The sequence below is a fragment of the Pristiophorus japonicus genome, chromosome 4, assembly GCF_044704955.1.
Source record: "Pristiophorus japonicus isolate sPriJap1 chromosome 4, sPriJap1.hap1, whole genome shotgun sequence".
Lineage (NCBI taxonomy): Eukaryota > Metazoa > Chordata > Chondrichthyes > Pristiophoridae > Pristiophorus > Pristiophorus japonicus.
In genome coordinates this window covers 93,182,052-93,200,685 of record NC_091980.1, presented here as the reverse complement: position 1 = coordinate 93,200,685, position 18,634 = coordinate 93,182,052, and the positions used below count along the sequence as shown (strand labels likewise).

The window sequence follows — 18,634 nt, the reverse complement described above, 5'->3', positions numbered from 1 at the left end:
CTCCCTCTCCGTCTCCTCTTTTGCGCATGTAATGATGACCCCATACCTCCTGAATCACGGGAAACAACCGTTGCCATGCCATTGCTAAGAACAGTGACACTTTACGGTACAGAAGGTCAGTGAGATTTAACGCTAATGCCCATTTCAGATCGCTCGCGGTAATGCCCAATTTTGAAAATGGAGACTAGGGGTTTTGAAAATGGCCACGCCGGAAATAACACGCATTTTTGGGCGATCTGCACAAAAGTGCAAAATCTAGCCCTATAGCTCATGCTGGGATACAGTTCTGAGTGTTGCCAGCCCAAGTTTTTTTTTAATTCCCAAACTAAAGTAGTTGTTTTTAGAACATAAGAAATAGGAGAAGGAGTAGGCCATTTGGCCCCTCGAGCCTGCTCAACCATTCAACAAGATCATGGCTGATCTGATCATGGACTCAGCTCCACTTCCCTGCCAGCACCCCATAACCCTTTATTCCCTTATAGCTCAAAAATCTGTCTATCGCCGCCTTAACTATATTCAATAACTCAGCCTCCACAGCTCTCTGGGGCAGAGAATTCCACAGATTTACAACCCTCTGAAAGAAGAAATTTCTCCTCATCTCAGTTTTAAATGGGCGGCCCCTTATTAGTTTCCACTATGAGTGGAAATATCCTCTCTGCATCCACCTTGTCGAGCCCCCTCATTATCTTATACGTTTCAATAAGATCACCTCTCATTTTTCTGAACTCCAATGTGTATAGGTCCAACCTACTCAACCTATCCTCATAAGTCAACTCCCTGTTCTCAAGAATCAACCTAGTGAACCTTCTCTGAACAACCTCCAATGCAAGTATATCCTTCCTTAAATACGGAGACCAAAACTGTACGCACTACTCCAGGTGTAGCCTCACCAATATCCTGTACAGTTATAGAAGGACTTCTCTGCTTGTATACTCTCTCCCCCTTACAATAATTTTCCTTCCTGATTACTTGCTGTGCTTGCATAATAACTTTTTGTGTTTCATGCACAAGGACCCCGAGGTCTCTCTGTACTGCAGCACTTTGCAATTTTTCTCCATTTAAATTATAATTTGCTTCTATTATTTCTGCCAGAGTGGATAACCTCACATTTTCCCACATTATACTCCATCTGACAAATTTGTGCCCACTCACTTAGCTTGTCGATATTCCTTTGTAGATTTTTTGTGTTCTCCTTATAGTTTGCTTTCCCACCCATCTTTGTATCATCGGCAACCTTGGCTATATTACACTCGGTCCCTTCATACAAGTCATTAATATAGATTGTAAATAGTTGAGGACCCTGCAACAATCCCTGCTGCACCCCACTAGTCACTGTTTGCCAACCAGAAAATGATCCATTTATCTCGACTGTCTGTTTTCTGTTAGTGAGCCAATCCTCTATCCATGCTAATATATTACCCCCAACCCCATGAGCTTTTATCTTGTGCAGTAACCTCTTATGTGGCACCTTATCGAATGCCTTCTGGAAATCCAAATACACCACATCCACTGGTTCCCCCTTATCCGTCCTGCTCATTACATCCTCAAAGAACTCCAACAAATTTGTCAAACATGATTTCCCTTTCATAAAATCATACTGACTTTGCTTGATTGAATCATGCTTTTCCAAATGTCCCACTACTGCTTCTTTAATAATGGACTCCAGCATTTTCCCAACGACAGGCTAACTGGTCTATAGTTTCCTGCTTTTTGTCTGCCTCCTTTTTTAAATAGAGGCGTTACATTTGTGGTTTTCCAATCCACTGGGATCGCCCCAGAATCCAGGGAATTTTGGTAGATTATAACCAATCCATCCACTGTCTCTGCAACCACTTCTCTTAAGATCCTAGGATGTGAGGCATCAGGTCCAGGGGACTTGTCCGCTTTTAGTCCCATTATTTTACTGAGTACTACTTCATTACTGATAGTGATTGTATTAAGTTCCTCCCTACTTATAGGCCCTTGATTACCCCCTATTGGGATGTTTTTAATGTCTTCTACCATGAAGACCGATACAAAGTATTTGTTCAATGTCTCTGTCATTTCCCTGTTCTCCATTATTAATTATTAATTCCACAGTCTCATCCTCCAGGGGACCAACATTTACTTTAACCACTCTTTTCCTTTTTATGTACCTGTAGAAACTCTTACTATCTGTTTTTATATTTCGTGCTAGTTTTTATCATTGACTAATGAGAAGACAGATTGTCCGTGTGCTTGCTGTACTGTATTCTGCTGACTGAAGAGAAAATAAATCTGAATTTTAAATAAACAGAACTCCTAACTGCCTATGCATTTCATCCAGCAGCCAGCAGGCTGGGTGCTAATACACTACTTGAAATTCCTGGGACAATGCAAGTCAGCTACAGTCTCTGCAGTATACAAGAGTGACACATTTTGGGACATTACTATGTTCGGAGCAGAGCAGACATTTACCTCCACTGTAGCATTCTCCATATGGTATCAGCATGCTTATATCACACTGGAGAACTCACTTTGATTACTGTGATAGCTAAAGCCAATTCCAATTTCTACACAGTTTAAAAGTGCTACATTTCAGCATGTTTTTATTATATGAAGAGCATTATGGCAGCTATCAAGAATGCCCTGAGTCATTGAAATTACTGGAATGCTGCCCATAGGCATGGTACCATCATCACTATTGGTAAGGAGGTTGGACGAGATATCATAATACTATAATTCACTTCCTCGCCCTCTCCAGCAGTATGCATTGCTTCTTTAAAGTACAATGACTTATGTCAAAGCGATGTCTGCCAGCGACCGTCATTTGCAATCCTTCTAGATTTGAATTCTTTGACTGTACCCCCTGGCTATCTGTTAGTTGTTAGCACACACATTTCCTTTGCATTCACAGAACAGTAATTTTGAATAAAATAAAATATTTAGACAGGATCACCAATTAGGCATGGAGGCTGATGGTGCTTCTTTACAATACAGAGGTAGGAGTCGAGCAGGATTTTTAGCAAAGCTAGTTATTAGAATTAATGGCTACTGAGAAATAATCCTCATTCTGTCATGGTTGGGTTTAAAAATCTATAGCCTGTTAGAATTAAGTTTCACTTAACTGCAACATATTTAACCCTTTTCCTCAAGGACCTTTGTAAAATTATTTCCTGCCTGTTTACGACTGCTTCTGGGGAATGGAGATGATTAAATCTGTATTTATATGATACATAACTTTTTTTCCATTTTTATTATATTCATATCTTCTCATGGATGATGATAAATTTATTGTACGGTGGCTTTTAACCTCAAAGAAACCACTAGCACAACATGCAGTCAGTGTGCACCAATAATCCATCAATGTATTATTCACTACTGATTTCATTGATGTTAATGAAGTATGCTTTATCAGTGTGCTCTAGTCATATTTATTGATCACAACTGCTTATCCATGCATTCTCTTGATTTATGTAATCATGCCTGCGGGATCATTCGAAAATCAGAATTATGGTTTTAATAAAGGTGCAGTTTGATCCTCCCACTTCTCTTGTTTTAGATACAGAGTGGCATTAACCGACTAATTCTGAAGGAGGAGATGAAAGCCAGATCAGGGACATATGATAATGACCCTTGGTCGACACGCAGTTCCACAACAAGTAGGGAATATCTACAGAATGCAGGCTACGATTCTCCAGTGAATGGATGTAAGTAACAGCAAAACCACCGATCTGTAGATTCCATAAGCAAGCCTCAATTTGTTCCTGACTTAAACAAGTGGATGGTAGACTCCAATTCCTAAGTCTTGTGATGATCGATGCCTGTATCCAGGCTGGGGGAAAGGCCCATGCTGTTGGTGTAATTGAATATATCTACATTTTCTAGCAAACTAGTCTGTACTTAGGAGCAATGTTTAATCAGAATTCAGTCCAATGAATATCTACATTTTAAGGGGCTCTAATATCGAATTTTTAAAAAACTAACAAAATATCATCAAGTGTAATTATCATTCTGTAGTTGCAGAAAATGAGGTCTATGATGCAATATATGTTTTTAAAAACAAGTTGGGAAACTCCCCCAATGCCTTAACAAACTTGCAGAGTGAGTCATACAAGCTGGGAAGGTCCCAGCTTTCATTCCTTGACTGTCCAGTGCTAACCAGGACAACACAAGGGGTGCTATGTGTGGGGCTCAAGACTCCTTGGTTATAGAGGGAAATATTGGCAAGGACTTTCACTCCTGATTGCTTTCAGTGATCCCTACTGGAAATGAACGCTGGGCAAGGAGGGGACCGGGCTCCCCACATTCAATAGGTCTGCCAACACCTACTGTCAATATTCGCACATGAATACTGTTGTGACTCAAATAAGTTTATTAATTTGCATTATTTATTAGAGGCCATGCATTCGCAAATCCTGATTACAGCTGCTCAAATATCTATAGGTGGATCAGAAAAAGGCCTGAATATAGGGTTCACTCATAGGCTTCATTGGAAATGAGCAAGTACAATGAGTGTCTTCCCTTCTGTCAGTCTGTACCTATTACCCAAGCTTTCTGACACAACTGACTAGAATAAAAGGAACTATTTCCCAGTTAGCTCCCTGAGAATATATTAGCCCCGAATTTGTGGTCAGAGGCTTCCTGCAAGCAGATGCCTCCAATTAGCAAAATATCTATGAACATACCTGACGGTCCCAGAGGTTCAGACACTTGCATCCACGGCCTCTACGTGTAGGCCTGCACAGAAGTTCACTTATCCCAGGGGAACAGATGGTTCGCAAACGCCCCGGGATCACGTGGGACGATGCAACCAATGAAAGAATAAGTATGAAAGGCAATATCCCCAAAAATACAGGTACACGTCACATAAATATTTTAAAAATCACATTTAAAATTAATCAAAATGGCATTTAATTAAATATTTCAAACAAAAAAGTGATTTTTTGAAAAAGAAATTTACTTATTTTAAAAGGGCTAAAAATAAACTTATCTTATTTCACAGGTTTTTAAATGTATAAATTATTGAAAAAAAATATTTTTCTGTTCTTTAAAAGTCTTTCATTGTAAAAATTTCAGGCGTAAGAATTTCACAGGCATTTCCTGGGCAGAAGTTGGGCAAATAGCCCAAATCTCCGCCCGCAGAGGCCTTTTTCCTAGGAATGTGTGCAATCTGTCGAGAATTCTTGACCAATCGCAAGTTCTGGTTTTAGCACATGTGCTTAGCATGCCTAAACCAAGAACTTGTGCGACCCATACGGGCACATGTGCACCTCATACACACCCGTAGGGACGCAAATTATGGCCCAATGTCTTGGAAAAAGGGAAGTTGCTTGGACTGTGTTTTAGTTAAGCGTAGCTCGTTCTTTTACTGTGCCAACTTTGAATAAAACCACAGAGAGAGCAAGAAGGAATCTTTGTGATTCTGATGAAAATGTGCTTTTTTTAAAAGACTTTTTTACTTCAAAAGTACTCCTACAGAACTAACAAATGTTCAAAGTCCGCTTGCTGACTGGTCCCTTTGATCTGTATGCAGAGCTAATATACATTTGGCACTGCCACAGTAATCAATTACGAGGAATATAAACCCTGACTCCTCAGATATTTGAAGACTTGCTACCATGAATAATCCAGACTCCCCGGTGTCTTGCTCAAGCATTAGAGCAGTGGCTGAAAACCACTTGAATGACCTTCACATGAAGCATGGTTTTTGAAGTCTGATTCTTCAAACACTTGGGAACGTTTCCAAACCAAATCAATAACATTTTCAAATTATGAAAGAAAATTCATCAGCCTCCAATTACACTGCAGTTTTTTTTGGAAAGGGTGAAACTAAGGTTCAGAGGTTTATTCATGGTATACTTTCAGAAATTGTGACTTATAATGAATCACTGGAATAGAATAAAAGCAAAATACTGGAGATGCTGGAAATTTGAAATAAAGCAGAAAATGCTGGAAACACTCAGCAGGTCAGGTAGCATCTGTGGAGAGAAAAACAGAGCCAATGTTTCAGGTCTGATCATTCATCAGAATGAATACAATCGAATAGCATATTGGTTTATGTGAGCTATGTAAAAATAGCCCATTTGCACTCACATTTGATGATGGATTTCAGCACTCGTCAGTTAATGTATAGCAACAGCATGGAAGAAGTCACTGAGTGTAATGTAGCCAAGTTTGCTGATGATACAAAGATGGGAGGAAAAGCAATGTGTGAGGAGGACACAAAAAATCTACAAAAGGACATAGACAGGCTAAGTGAGTGGGCAAAAATTTGGCAGATGAAGTATAATGTTGGAAAGTGTGAGGTCATGCACTTTGGCAGAAAAAAAATCAAAGAACAAATTATTATTTAAATGGAGAAAGATTGCAAAGTGCTGCAGTACAGCAGGACCTCGGGGTATTTGTGCATGAAACACAAAAGGATAGTATGCAGGAATAGCGTGATCAGGAAGGTCAATGGTATCTTGGCCTTTATTGCAAAGGAGATGGAGTATAAAAGCAGGGAAGTCCTGCTACAGCTATACGGAGTATTGGTGAGGCCACACCTGGAATACTGCATGCAGTTTTGGTTTCCATATTTACGAAAGGATATACTTGCTTTGGAGGCACTTCAGAGAAGGTTCACTAGGTTGTTTCTGGAGATGAGGGGGTTGACTTATGAGGAAAGGTTGAGTAGGTTGGGCCTCTACTCATTGGAATTCAGAAGAATGAGAGGTGATCTTATCGAAATGTATAAGATTATGAGGGGGCTTGACAAGGTGGATGCAGAGAGGATGTTTCCACTAATGGGGGAGACTAGAACTAGAGGGCATGATCTTAGAATAAGGGGCCGCCCATTTAAAACAGAGATGAGGAGAAATTTCTTCTCTGAGAGGGTTGTAAATCTATGGAATTCATTACCTCAGAGAGCTGTGGAAGCTGGGACATTGAATAAATTTAAGACAGAAATAGACAGTTTCTTGAATGATAAGGAGATAAGGGGTTATAGGGAGCGGGCAGGGAAGTGGAGCTGAATCCATGGTCAGATCAGTCATGATCTTATTGAATGGCAGAGCAGGTTCGAGGGGCCGTATGGCCTACTCCTGTTCCTATTTCTTATGTTCTTATGTTCTTATGTAACTGTATCTATCTTTCAATATAGCTCAATTGTTCTTTTTAAATAGGGGAATGCTGTGGGGCAGTGAATTTAGGGGTGAATATGCCATATTAGGTTATGTGTAGGATTGCAGGTCTCACTTACAGTTCCCACACAGTGACTTCTTAATTCCATTACACTGTCAAAGAGCTGAGCTGAGCAGAAACAAAGGCCCTGAAATTGCGGTCAGTGGCATAGCTAAGGAGTACGCCGCTGCCCTCTGAACAAAATCTGCACTAACCTGGTGTGATGCCCCTAAACGAAAACTTGCTTCACAATGCTGCAGAGTTATGCGCAGTATAGTGGCCCATGGAGCCCAGGGGTGCACCACTCTGCGTAAATGTGCCAGGGATCACGTGAAAGTGCTCCTTTCACTAGCCAATCAGGAAACAGAAATCTCCGATGCCCGACATCAATGAACTTGTAAATTAAACAGTGTGAAAATGCATTTAACAAGTGCAGTACTTGGCTTTAAAAAGCACAGGGAATACTTTGAAGTAAGTAGTTATTTACAGTTAAAGTACAGTTTAAAAAAAAGATTAAAACAATCCTACCCGTCAAACCGAGCCTTTACTGCTGCCTAGTGGGTAGATACACAGTGCTTTTATGTGTTTGTTTTTAATTATTTATACAATTTTCTCATTCCCCCCTGTCATGTATTCAACTGTCATTGTAACCCATGTATAAACTGACCTAAGTTGTACACCGCGAGAACATTGACCACGATGTAGTGAACTTGTGGGAGACACTCCTAACCTGGACTTTCAGGTATAAAGGGGAAGCTCCACCCACCTTCATCACGTCAGTGCTGGTGAATAAAGGTTACTGGTCACAGAGTGACCTTCTCTCAAGTATAGACCTCGTGTGCATTTATACTGTACAGTAAGGACATATCACCCCTCTTCCCTTACGCTGTGCCAACAGGCTTCTGTGCCTGATTGCACCAACCGTAAAATTTTACAGCGTAATTGATGCACAGTTGGTGGACAATTAGCCCAACGTTTCACCAGCAATGAGGATTTGAAAGTCGCAGCGGATCACTTTTCTATTCTGAACTTGACAGATCGCAAGTTCTGGATTTACCGCAAACACATGCAGAAATCCCAAACTTGTAGTCAATTTTAAAGACGGTATGATAGCGTACTCTGGGAGTATGCCATCATACCGACCGCAAATTCTTCTTCCGTTACTTTCACTGCAGAAAGGAAGCTGGAAACTATTTTGCCATCCAAGACTGTTTTCACACACTTCCTACCAATTGGCTCAAGTTCAACATAGGCAAAGGCGTAAGACCAAGATGCCTGCCTACCTGTCTGCCACTCCTGGACGAGGAATGCGTGCAGGTTCTGAGGAGATGAAAAGAGATGGGAGGGGGCGGGGGGATACTACATAATTTATGGAGTGAGGGTTTGAAGTTATTTTATTGCCACATTGTTTGATTTCTCCTCAACTTTTAGAACTTCTGCTACTTCCCAAGGAAAATGGGTGGGAATAGATAACAGCTTTTACACTACTCATATTACTTTGTGTCATTTACTGGGAAATATATGAGAATTGACAAGGAATGATTGGTTCTTTAGTTACCCCTCCTTGTCTGTATGAAGACACATCTGGCCACTGCTCTACATTTCTCTGATGGCCCAGCCAAGATCATGAATTCAACATGAGGAAACATTTATTTTGTGTTCTAGGTGTAGGAAAATTTGAAACAGTTTAATGAAGAACTCATATGATTTTGCCACAATTAATGCATAGAGGCAAATGAAAGCATGAACCCACAACCTACCACTCGATGACATTACTCAGTCAAAGCATTGAGCCAGAAGATTGTGCACATATATTTTCATTATAAATTACTATTTTCCCCTACTTCTCTTTTGTTATCCAGTTGGAGGAAGGAATAGAAGTTTTAAAGCCAGTCAAATTATGTTCATTCTAGCTATGTAGGTGATGTTGCTACCTGTGGTTTTGCGTGCACACACAGACAGGGCATTGCAGTCATACCTCCTTCCATACTTAAGTTAAAGAAATTACTGCTAATTATCATGAGTCTGTTAGCAACAACTTTGCTGTTGCTAATCAGTTAAATAATTTCTATTGCATTATATTATCCCCTGCACCATCTAAGGTTAACATGATAAAAGATCTAATCTCTGTGGTTCACGTTCTTACTTAGTTAGAAAAAAATGCTTACTGGTAAAGCATTTGGAACAGCTTTTGGTAAGAGAGTCAGTCCAAGATGAGCAATGCCACTGTTTTATTCTAATTTGTTTTTAATCCTCTGATTACAGCTCCTAGAGGAATGTATATGGGCGACAGTGGTGAGTAAAAGGCAGTTTATTGTCTCCAATTTTCATATTTCAGGAACATTATAGACTAGGATTCCTCCTTTACAACAGTGGTTTAGTCTACAATTGATGCTTCAATCTGCAATCACTGCTTTACAAAATCCGCTCAATCTACCAGATTTATATCCTCTCAACAGCTGATACAAAGCTGTTTGAGATGCTTCAGTACAACTCTTTTTGGGGCAAACATAAACATTAAATCACGTGCCCCCCGATCTGGGGGAAACTCCAAACATTTCCAAAGCCCTGCTTCAGTGCATCAGTGCTGGGCAGGTTACTGCAGGTTGGAATCAGTGAGCACCTAATTTTAATTATGTTTGCTTAATAGCAGCAATTGGTAAATGGAATGCTTCACTTGTTGCTCTTGGGCTCTGACTGCAGGACTCTATCCAACCACAGCATCACATGATTGTGTGCGGTATTTCATCACATAATTAGGTACTACATTTTTTTGGTTTAATAGTGTGCTACATTTTATTACATCATTCTGTGCTACATTTCATCGCACAATTATGTGATACATTTTATTACACAGGTATGTGTTGCATTTTTTTACATGTTTGTAGAAGATTCAATATCAGTACAATATAAATTAACAATTTATGTAGCACTTGTACCTGCTGCGTGTAAGTCACAATCAGTGTTCCCTCTAATGTTTTTTTGCGTGCAGTCCCTTATAATTTGATGTATGTATCTTCCAGCAACAACAGCTTGTGAACGTCCTGCGCGATTGATGCGCAATCACGCGCCCGCGGACCTCAGGGGGAACATTGGTCACAATGCATATTCCACTTCATGGTTTCATTTTCTAAAACGCTAAACACAATGATCTATCAATTGCATCATGCCATTGACCTCTGTATCTTATCTACAGTGCTGTCTTGACTATAATGCATCCATTAAGTGGCTCACGTTTTTTAATATCATGAATAGGTTTTTGCTGGTCTCTCTTTACAAACAGACCTTGTCACAGGAAAAAAATGTTACAAACCAGGTTAGATGTAATTCCAGTACTTATTATTTGTACAGCTTATTACTTTATCTTTAAGTTACGCATTGTAAAATCTGAGTACCTTGAATTTGCTTTGCTCTTGCTCTCCTAACACTGTGATGTACATGTTTATGGTTCTGGCACCTCCCTTTATTTGATATCTAGAACCTTTCCCCAACTGGTATAGCACATGTTATAGTGTCTTCCTCATGTCTGCTGTTCTTCATCATCTGCTCTGCCCAAATTTTACATACATCTGTTCAACATAGGGAAGGGGGTGCGGGTTGAGAGCTCTGCTGCTCACTATTTATAACTAAATTGTAATCGTCCGCATAAAGAACATACCTGGGAGTTTTCTATATGTATCCTATTGGACTTATGTACACAATATTTTAGTTTTTTTTAAAAACAGATTTATTACCCATCAAGATTTGAGTTTCTATATTGTGATTGTGCCACATATATACTTAGTTAGAGCGAGCAAAGACATTTCTATTTTATCCAACACCAATCTATCAACTTTCTCACATATCCATCATAAAGCAGATTTCCTCTACACTTTAACCTTAAGCGCCATCTAGTGGTTCTGAGAGGAACTACATTGTATAAATTCACTTCTGCGAGGTGAAATTTGATGGAAATATTGCCACCATGGTGTTGGGTTAGAATTTAGACTTTGAAAAAAAGCATGAAATATATTTTCCAGCTATCCGCTTCAGACCTTTTTTGTTGCCAGTATGGTTCTCTAAGACAGTTTGGTTTGACTGTTGTCCCAAGTAATGCACAGTCAGCTGATAGAACTGCTATTTTGTTTTGAGAGAACTGTTATTTTGTTTATCACAGATCCACTGATTTCCAAGTCTGCCTCTCTTCCTGCCTACATGAGAAATGGATTGCACAGGGTAAGATTTAATTTAATTCACCTCACTGTGGGTTTACCCCCTGAAGGAGAAGGAAAGTGAAAGTGAAAGGGTGAGGGTATATTCAATGTAAATGTCTACTACCGTCTGATTTTATATGTCAATTTGCACCCACACCCTCCCCTGTTTAAGATATTTTTAATGTAGTGTAATTTCCTCAGCTCCAAATATCCAGCTTGTATTGACATTTCAGGCTCACCTGCCTCTCAGCTGACATCCATGGCTTGAGAAATGTCAGTCTACATCATACATTTTTAATAACTTTGAATAAATTATGGAAATTGGAGGATGTTATAATTTATCATTGTACATTTGCACATGCTGTACAAGAGACTAACAAACCAGATACAGCTCCGATGCAGATTTTTTATTGCATTGGTTAAATCGGTCTTGAAGACAATGTGGCTCTTTGGTGCTTGCGGTGGTGAAAAAACCTGTCGAAAGAATGTTATCTAAAACTTCAAATAACTAACAGGTTGTTTATTTTCACCCAACACCATTGCTGCCTTTAGCCTCAGAGTGCTGACATTTTCCAATATGACAACGACAGTTCTGTTAACTGGGGGATGAGAGGTAAGATCATTTTATTGACTGTATAAAATAAAACATTTGGGCCTGACTTTGGTGCTTACCGATGGTCCGCCGAATTCCCGGTGGTATCACGACGGTCCATCGTTTTTCATCGTCGGTAGACCACCGAGATGTAAGACCTCAACTTTGGTCGTCTTCTTTTCGGCGGTCTGCCAACATTGTGCGAGCATTGCGCAGCAGACGGGCTGGCAGAGTGGAATTGAGCCGGAGAACGGCTTTCCTCGATCGACAGTATCGTGGTGCACTCCGCACGCGCAATTTTTTTTCCTCCAAACTTGTATTTTGCCACGATTTCGGGGGTCAAGGATCACCTGTGCATGCACAGAGTGGCAGTGAGGAGAGACAGTGAGACCGAGCTGTGAGGCACTCGAAGGCTGCTGCTTTGCGATTGCTCATGTTTTAAACTGACTATTTAAAACCATTTACTCCAACTTCAGTGTTCTCCTTCAAATGGTGCTGCTTCTCCCCATTTTTAAATAAACAAAATAACCTCCAGAAATTCTTCTTTCCCTCCAAAATGCCTTCTTTCCTTTAAAATTGACTTTTTTCCTGTGAATACAACTGCCGTGCTCTGCTCCAATGCTCCTGCTTATCTCCAAATGCTGTTGCTTCTCCCGATGTCCAAATGAACGCACCGCACACTACTACCCACTTTACTAAGCATAAAAGCCCGTTTTCCAGAATGGTATGCTTCAGGGTGGTACATTGGCAGTGAGTGACTAATGTTGGATTTTTCGGCGGTATGTCGGATCTTCAGCATCGGTGGATGTTGTGCATACCATTCGGTGGTATTTGAGTCACCAAAGTTGCGCCGGGCGGTGTGTCGGTGGTATGCAGCTGTTTTTCCACGAAACTTCCAATTCTCAGCGGTATGCAGGCATTCTGCGGGCGGTATGTCCACCAAAGTCAGGCCCAAAATGCTTAACAAAAGACTAAAAAGGCATCTATGGATCCATTTGCATTCTTTAAATAATGTTAAGTGTGTTGGATGGGCTTTGCGCACTGCCAGAATAATGGGCACACACAACACTGGCAATTAAAAGGGATGTTCTCTCCTTCACTTCCCCATCATATAATCAAGAATCAAAATGGCTAAAGGCAGTTCATAACTTCTGCACTGCCAAGATCATATGTACATTTTAATATTCTGTGCCCAAATTTTATGAGGATCAGAAAGTCGTACCAGCAGTATGCATTGCTGGAGATGGAGATGCAACAGGTCAAAGACTGCACAGCACTAAAACTGTTGATGATTTTATAATACATAATAATAGTGCTGCTGTTTAGTATCAGTGTTCCTGTATGAATACCTTTCCCTCAATGCCTGAAACCATTGACCGGAGCAGTGATGAATTTTAACTTTAGAGAGTAGAAGAGGTGCTAGTTACACATAAGACTGCTGGTTTGGTTTTGTTTATTGTTCTGTTTCAAGTAAAATATATTCTCTTTCTTTCACAGAATACAAGGTAAGAACTACAGTTTCGAACCTGTGGCCCTCTATAGGTCCTTGTGATGCTGCAGCCATGAGTGAGAGAAAGGAAATGCCTTCTGCCATTGCCACTAATTCCTTTGCAATAATTATATGTAACACTTGATTGCTAACTGATGGTCTCCATTTTAACTGCAGAAATGTATTTATCAGATTGAAGAATCCTTACTGAGATACGCAGGAAGTGCAAGTTCAAATATTTCATTCAATGTGAAATCATGTACAAAAAGCAAAATAAAGAGAGCAAAAGAAAGATGGGATTATGAGAGAGATAAAAGACACAAAGAAAAAATAAAACAAAATACCTTTTTAAATCTCCAGCAATAATTAAAATTTGTAAAAATGATAGTGCCGCTTGTAAAAGCAATTTTTTCAGTGCCAGAGAGTTTGTTTGGCAGTAATTAAGACTTATCACGCTGTTAATTAATCATTTAAATTTGAATGGACAAGCCCTAATTTTTTCTGCCATGTTTAGTGGGTATCTAGTGGGTAAGAAACCCAACTTCACAAATTCATGGCAGATTCATACATCAGTTTTACTGAAGGGCACACCATGCTCAATTTACTTAGTTAAATTGTTTGAGGAAATCACAGAGTATGTTAAAATTAAGGAATGCAATTAATTTATGAATATGGCTTTTCAGAAGGTGTTTGATAAGTGCCAAGTATGTGAATGCCGAGTTTATGGCGGTGCAGGGCAACTCGGACAGAAACATCCTGATTTGCACATTTAACTGCACATGTGCGGTCGGCGGAAGTTGCTGTCCAATTTGCTCCTTAATAACAGTGAGCGCTGATTATTCTTACCGCATAATCCGGACTATTGTCATTCAGGCAGGGCAATGCTGGTAGCATTGTGTAGCAGCCATGCAGGTTGCTAAAGTAAAATTAAATCCATTAAAATGTAAGCCAAGCACATCCAAAAATCATTAAAGATAATGTGCAGACTTTCAGATATTCTAAATACACTTGTTTATCTCCCATGATGTTGTTAATAGATTTATATAGATTGGATTCTTGCCTCTACTTGTTGATGCCAAGGGACTCTACAATATTATACGACCACATCATACTGCACACAGATACAAAATTTTAAACTTCAATAGATTTATTCACCCAAAAAACAGTCACTATGTTTACCATTTTATAAACAATCCACAAATAATGGAGAAATGTTCCACTTCTATTGCTACAACACTAACAATTCTCACACTAAAATGAACACGACATTCTCTGATGCAACATCTCTCCTGCTAAAACATTGATACACCACAACATCTCTCTTGCTAAACATGCCTTCCACTTAAACATCATTGTAGCACACTGTCTGTTGAAATAACACATCTCTCACTTTAGGCACTTTTATGTTCGAAGCTGAAGGCTTTCCCCGCCATTGACTGCATTTGTAAATATAGACTTTGTGTTTTGACAGCTGTGGGGCTTTATTTAAAAGTAAAATCAGGGAGCAGGATTCCCTCACTTGATGCAATTGAATTATAAGTCACCTGCTTCCAACAGGTCTTCCTGAGGATTAGGGACATCAGGTCATATAAGGAAGGTTTTAGGTATCTATTTCGGAACCACTTCCTCGGGACTCCTTAGCAAATATAATTCTCTCATATACCCTTTGAAATGATCTAGTCAGAATTAATTAGGGACTATTCTCGCGGTTGAGGCTGCTACCTTTGCTTTTAAGTTGTTCTTTAAAGGTGAAATAATTAAACTTAACTTTGTTATACCATTTTAAGACAGCTGTTTGAAATGCTATTAGTTGTGGCTGAACTAACAAAGCAGTCACCGCTATTGCCAACTTTGTATAGTTATTTCTTTCTTGCAGTAATTAATGAGCAAGTTGCTGTAAAAAGATTAGTGACTGAACTGACAGGATAACCAAGATTTTACACAGGAGCAGTCTATTATGTGGTAAGGCAAGCATTGATGGTGTCAGAGTTCACAGCCAGAAAGGATCAGAGGCTTGTGTGCCAGGGCTCCCTATCAATTTTAATTGACCTATCGTGGTGACGGATTATTCTTGGCTACCACATTTCTGAATAACTATTTGCCTGGATGAAGGAAGCTGCTTAGAACTTAAGGACCCTTGCTTGGCAATCAACTGCTCGAAATCATTACAAATTGTTGTTTCGACAGTAGTTTTATTGAGCACATTATGTTGTGCAGCATTTCTTTTATTTTCTCCAACTTTCAATTTATGAGGCACTTACATTACTTTTAGAACAATAATTATAGTCATAGCTAAAGTGCTGATGATCTGATTGATCTCCTTATCTCTGTAACCTCCTCCAACCCGATAGCCTTCTGAGAAGTCTGCGTCCCTTCAATCCTGGCCTCTTGTGCATCCCCCACTTCATTTGAGCCCCCGCCCCTCCCATTGTTGGCCATACCTTCAGTCATGTAGACCCGAGGGAATTCCTCCCCAAACCTCTTTGCCTCTCCACCTCTCTTTCCTCCTTAAGACACTGCTTAAAACCTACTTATTTGACCAATTGTTTGGTCATCTGTTCTAATGTCTCCTTCTTTGGCTGAGTGTAAATTTTTGTCTGATTATGCTCCTGTGAAGCTCCTTGGGGATGTAAATATGCTGTATAAATGCAGGTTATTGTTGGTGAGTTAACTGAAGCATTTAAGAAATAAAAATATGAAAAATGGACTGTGAAAATTGTTCAAAACAGGTTGTTATAAAATCAGTCAATTTTAATTAATCTGCCACCATTTTGTTGTCACAATTGTAGAAACTCCCTTCTAGAAACAGTACTGACTTCACATTAAAGTGCACATAAAGCATACAAGGAAACTTGTTTTAATAATTGTACCATTAACAAACCTTTTCACCATTATCTGTAGTCCAAGTTCTTCCCATTCTAAGCTAAATACATTTGAAGTGATCTGTTAACTACAATTGGTTGAGTTTTGTTTCCTTTCTAGATTTACCCATTTCAACTGCTACTGGTAACCACCAGAGGTCGGAATAAGTTGCCAAAAGATGTGGACAGAACAAGATTAGAGGTGTGTACTGTGAACCTGTGACTCTATGATACCTCAATAGGCCTTTTGTTTCAAAGTACTTGTAATGACAAGGTCCACAACCAAGCAATAATAACAAAAAATCCATTGGTATGAAAGCGATGTGCTGAATCTTTCATCAGATTAAATATCTGAGGCCCCCACTTAATTATATAAGTTATCACAACACACATATGCACCACACAGAGTGCGCACTACCTCCCAGTATTTAATAAGGCATGTAGTATATTAGGACAGCACTGATAAAATTACACTCCTCTTAAATGCTTTAGTTGGCAAATGTACCATTCAGTGTGATCGTGTTATGTATGCAATAAAAGTTCAAACTGAGTACTGTTTAAATAAGCAAGATACAACCTTGCCTGTGCTTTATTTAGTCCCAAAGTGTCTGACTCTCAAAATGGCTGGCCTTTTATACCCGAGCAGCACCATGTGCATGCTGCACAGTGGCCTCCAACAATGATGCCATCTGGTGGCTACAAACAGCATGTACATACATGACAGACAGGATCTAAGTGCAATCCTCAGTTTATACAGCATAAAAACAATGTGCTGAATTTACTACAATTGCACACACGTTTATAGGCTTTCTTTGTTTCTTTGCAGCGTCACTTGTCTCCAGAAGATTTCTACCGAGTGTTTGGAATGACACTTGGAGAGTTTGATCGACTTGCATTGTGGAAAAGAAATGAACTGAAAAAACACGCACGGCTCTTTTAATCTCATATAAGCATCCTATTAGAGAAGAAAACAGACATAGTAAGGTCATCCCTACCCAAGTATCCGAGCATTTAATCACACAATCTGTTCATAGTGTTTTCATATCATCATAAAATGTTAAGAAAGTTACATATATCTATGGATGTTCTGCAAATGTCTGTCACTTGTGGGCTCAGATTTCCATTATTTCATGCAACTTTTGTGATATAATCCATTAATCATCAGATTTATTGGGAGTAAGGTTGTGGAGACCCGGTTTCATGTTTAAAATTGGGATTCTGGAATAAACTAGGATTATTTGTTGTCTGTCTCTTTCCTTATTTATCTGTTGGTTGATTTTTTTTTCTTGCTCAGTCTAGCTTTTTCATATCAGTTGCCACTGTAAGTATCAAATTACTGCAAAACATTTAAGTTACATTACTAAAGCAGAATTACTTAACGGCAAAGCTCTGCGGAGTATTGCAGATATATATTACTGAAATAGCTTTTGTGCACATTGTCCTAAACAGAAATCACTATGATGTCGCAGTTTAACACACATCTATAAATTCTGCTATTTACTTCATTGATTATTGACCTTTTTTCTCAGCTGATATAGAGCCCGATAATTGTTTGTTCACTGACAATTGCTGCATTTTATTGGATAAATAAATAAGTGTAAATTTGGCTTAGAATGATTTGTGCTCATTTCACTTCAGCGACAGTGTGTGAACTTACAATTGATACGTTGTAGAGACTGTGAGGTCAGAATTCCAACCTCGGTCAAAGGTGAAGGGCAGGCAAATCGATTGCCACTGGCTGAACTTTGGGGCAGAACCCAATCCTGCCAGGAATCTGCCTCTTTTTTCCCTATGCAGCTATTTTCTGGCAAGGAGGCATGGGCAGATATTCCACTTACTTCCTGCCCATGTCAAAGCAGGATATCTGGGCAGTTCCCTGGCTACTCCAGGAATTCCACCCAGTAGATCTCTATAAGGCCTCAGTCGAACTCTCACCAGCTAGGAGCTGACATGAATTCTACTGAAGCTTTTTGAAAGGCCCAAAAACTTTAGCAGGGAAAGATAATTGAGCTTTTGAGAGGATTGATTGCATTTTTTAAGTTGACAGTACATCTCCCTTTAGAACTAAAGGCCATTTTATTCTTCGGCACTAGAAGGGGCCTTGAAGAAAAAAAGACTTGCATTTCTACAGTGCCTTTCATGGCTTCAGGATGTCCCAAAGCCCTTTACAGCCAATGAAGTACTTTTGAAGTGTAGTCACTGTTGTAATGTCGGAAACCCGACAGTCAATTTGAAAATAGCAAGCTCCCACAAACAGCAATGTGATAATGATGAGATAATCGGTTTTAGTGATGTTGATTGAGGGATAAATATTGGCACAGTACACCGGGGAGAACTCTTCTTCGAAATAGTCCATGGGATCTTTTACATCACTTGA

General features: G+C 39.5%; 1 protein-coding gene across 2 annotated transcripts in view; it reads left to right on the top strand.

Moving 5' to 3' along the window:
* The window catches only part of ablim3 (actin binding LIM protein family, member 3), a 408,687-nt gene extending 390,876 nt beyond the window's left edge, over positions 1-17,811 (top strand). The window contains exons 14-20 of one of the 2 annotated variants that reach the window (XM_070878428.1): positions 3,521-3,668; positions 9,388-9,417; positions 11,279-11,337; positions 11,868-11,928; positions 13,405-13,412; positions 16,379-16,459; positions 17,084-17,811. In XM_070878428.1, the coding sequence (XP_070734529.1) occupies positions 3,521-3,668; positions 9,388-9,417; positions 11,279-11,337; positions 11,868-11,928; positions 13,405-13,412; positions 16,379-16,459; positions 17,084-17,197 (501 nt within the window). In that variant the 3' untranslated portion in view covers positions 17,198-17,811. The remainder of the gene's footprint in view (positions 1-3,520; positions 3,669-9,387; positions 9,418-11,278; positions 11,338-11,867; positions 11,929-13,404; positions 13,413-16,378; positions 16,460-17,083) is intronic. The other variant, XM_070878427.1, reaches the window with a different exon arrangement.
* Positions 17,812-18,634: the final 823 nt, after the last annotated feature.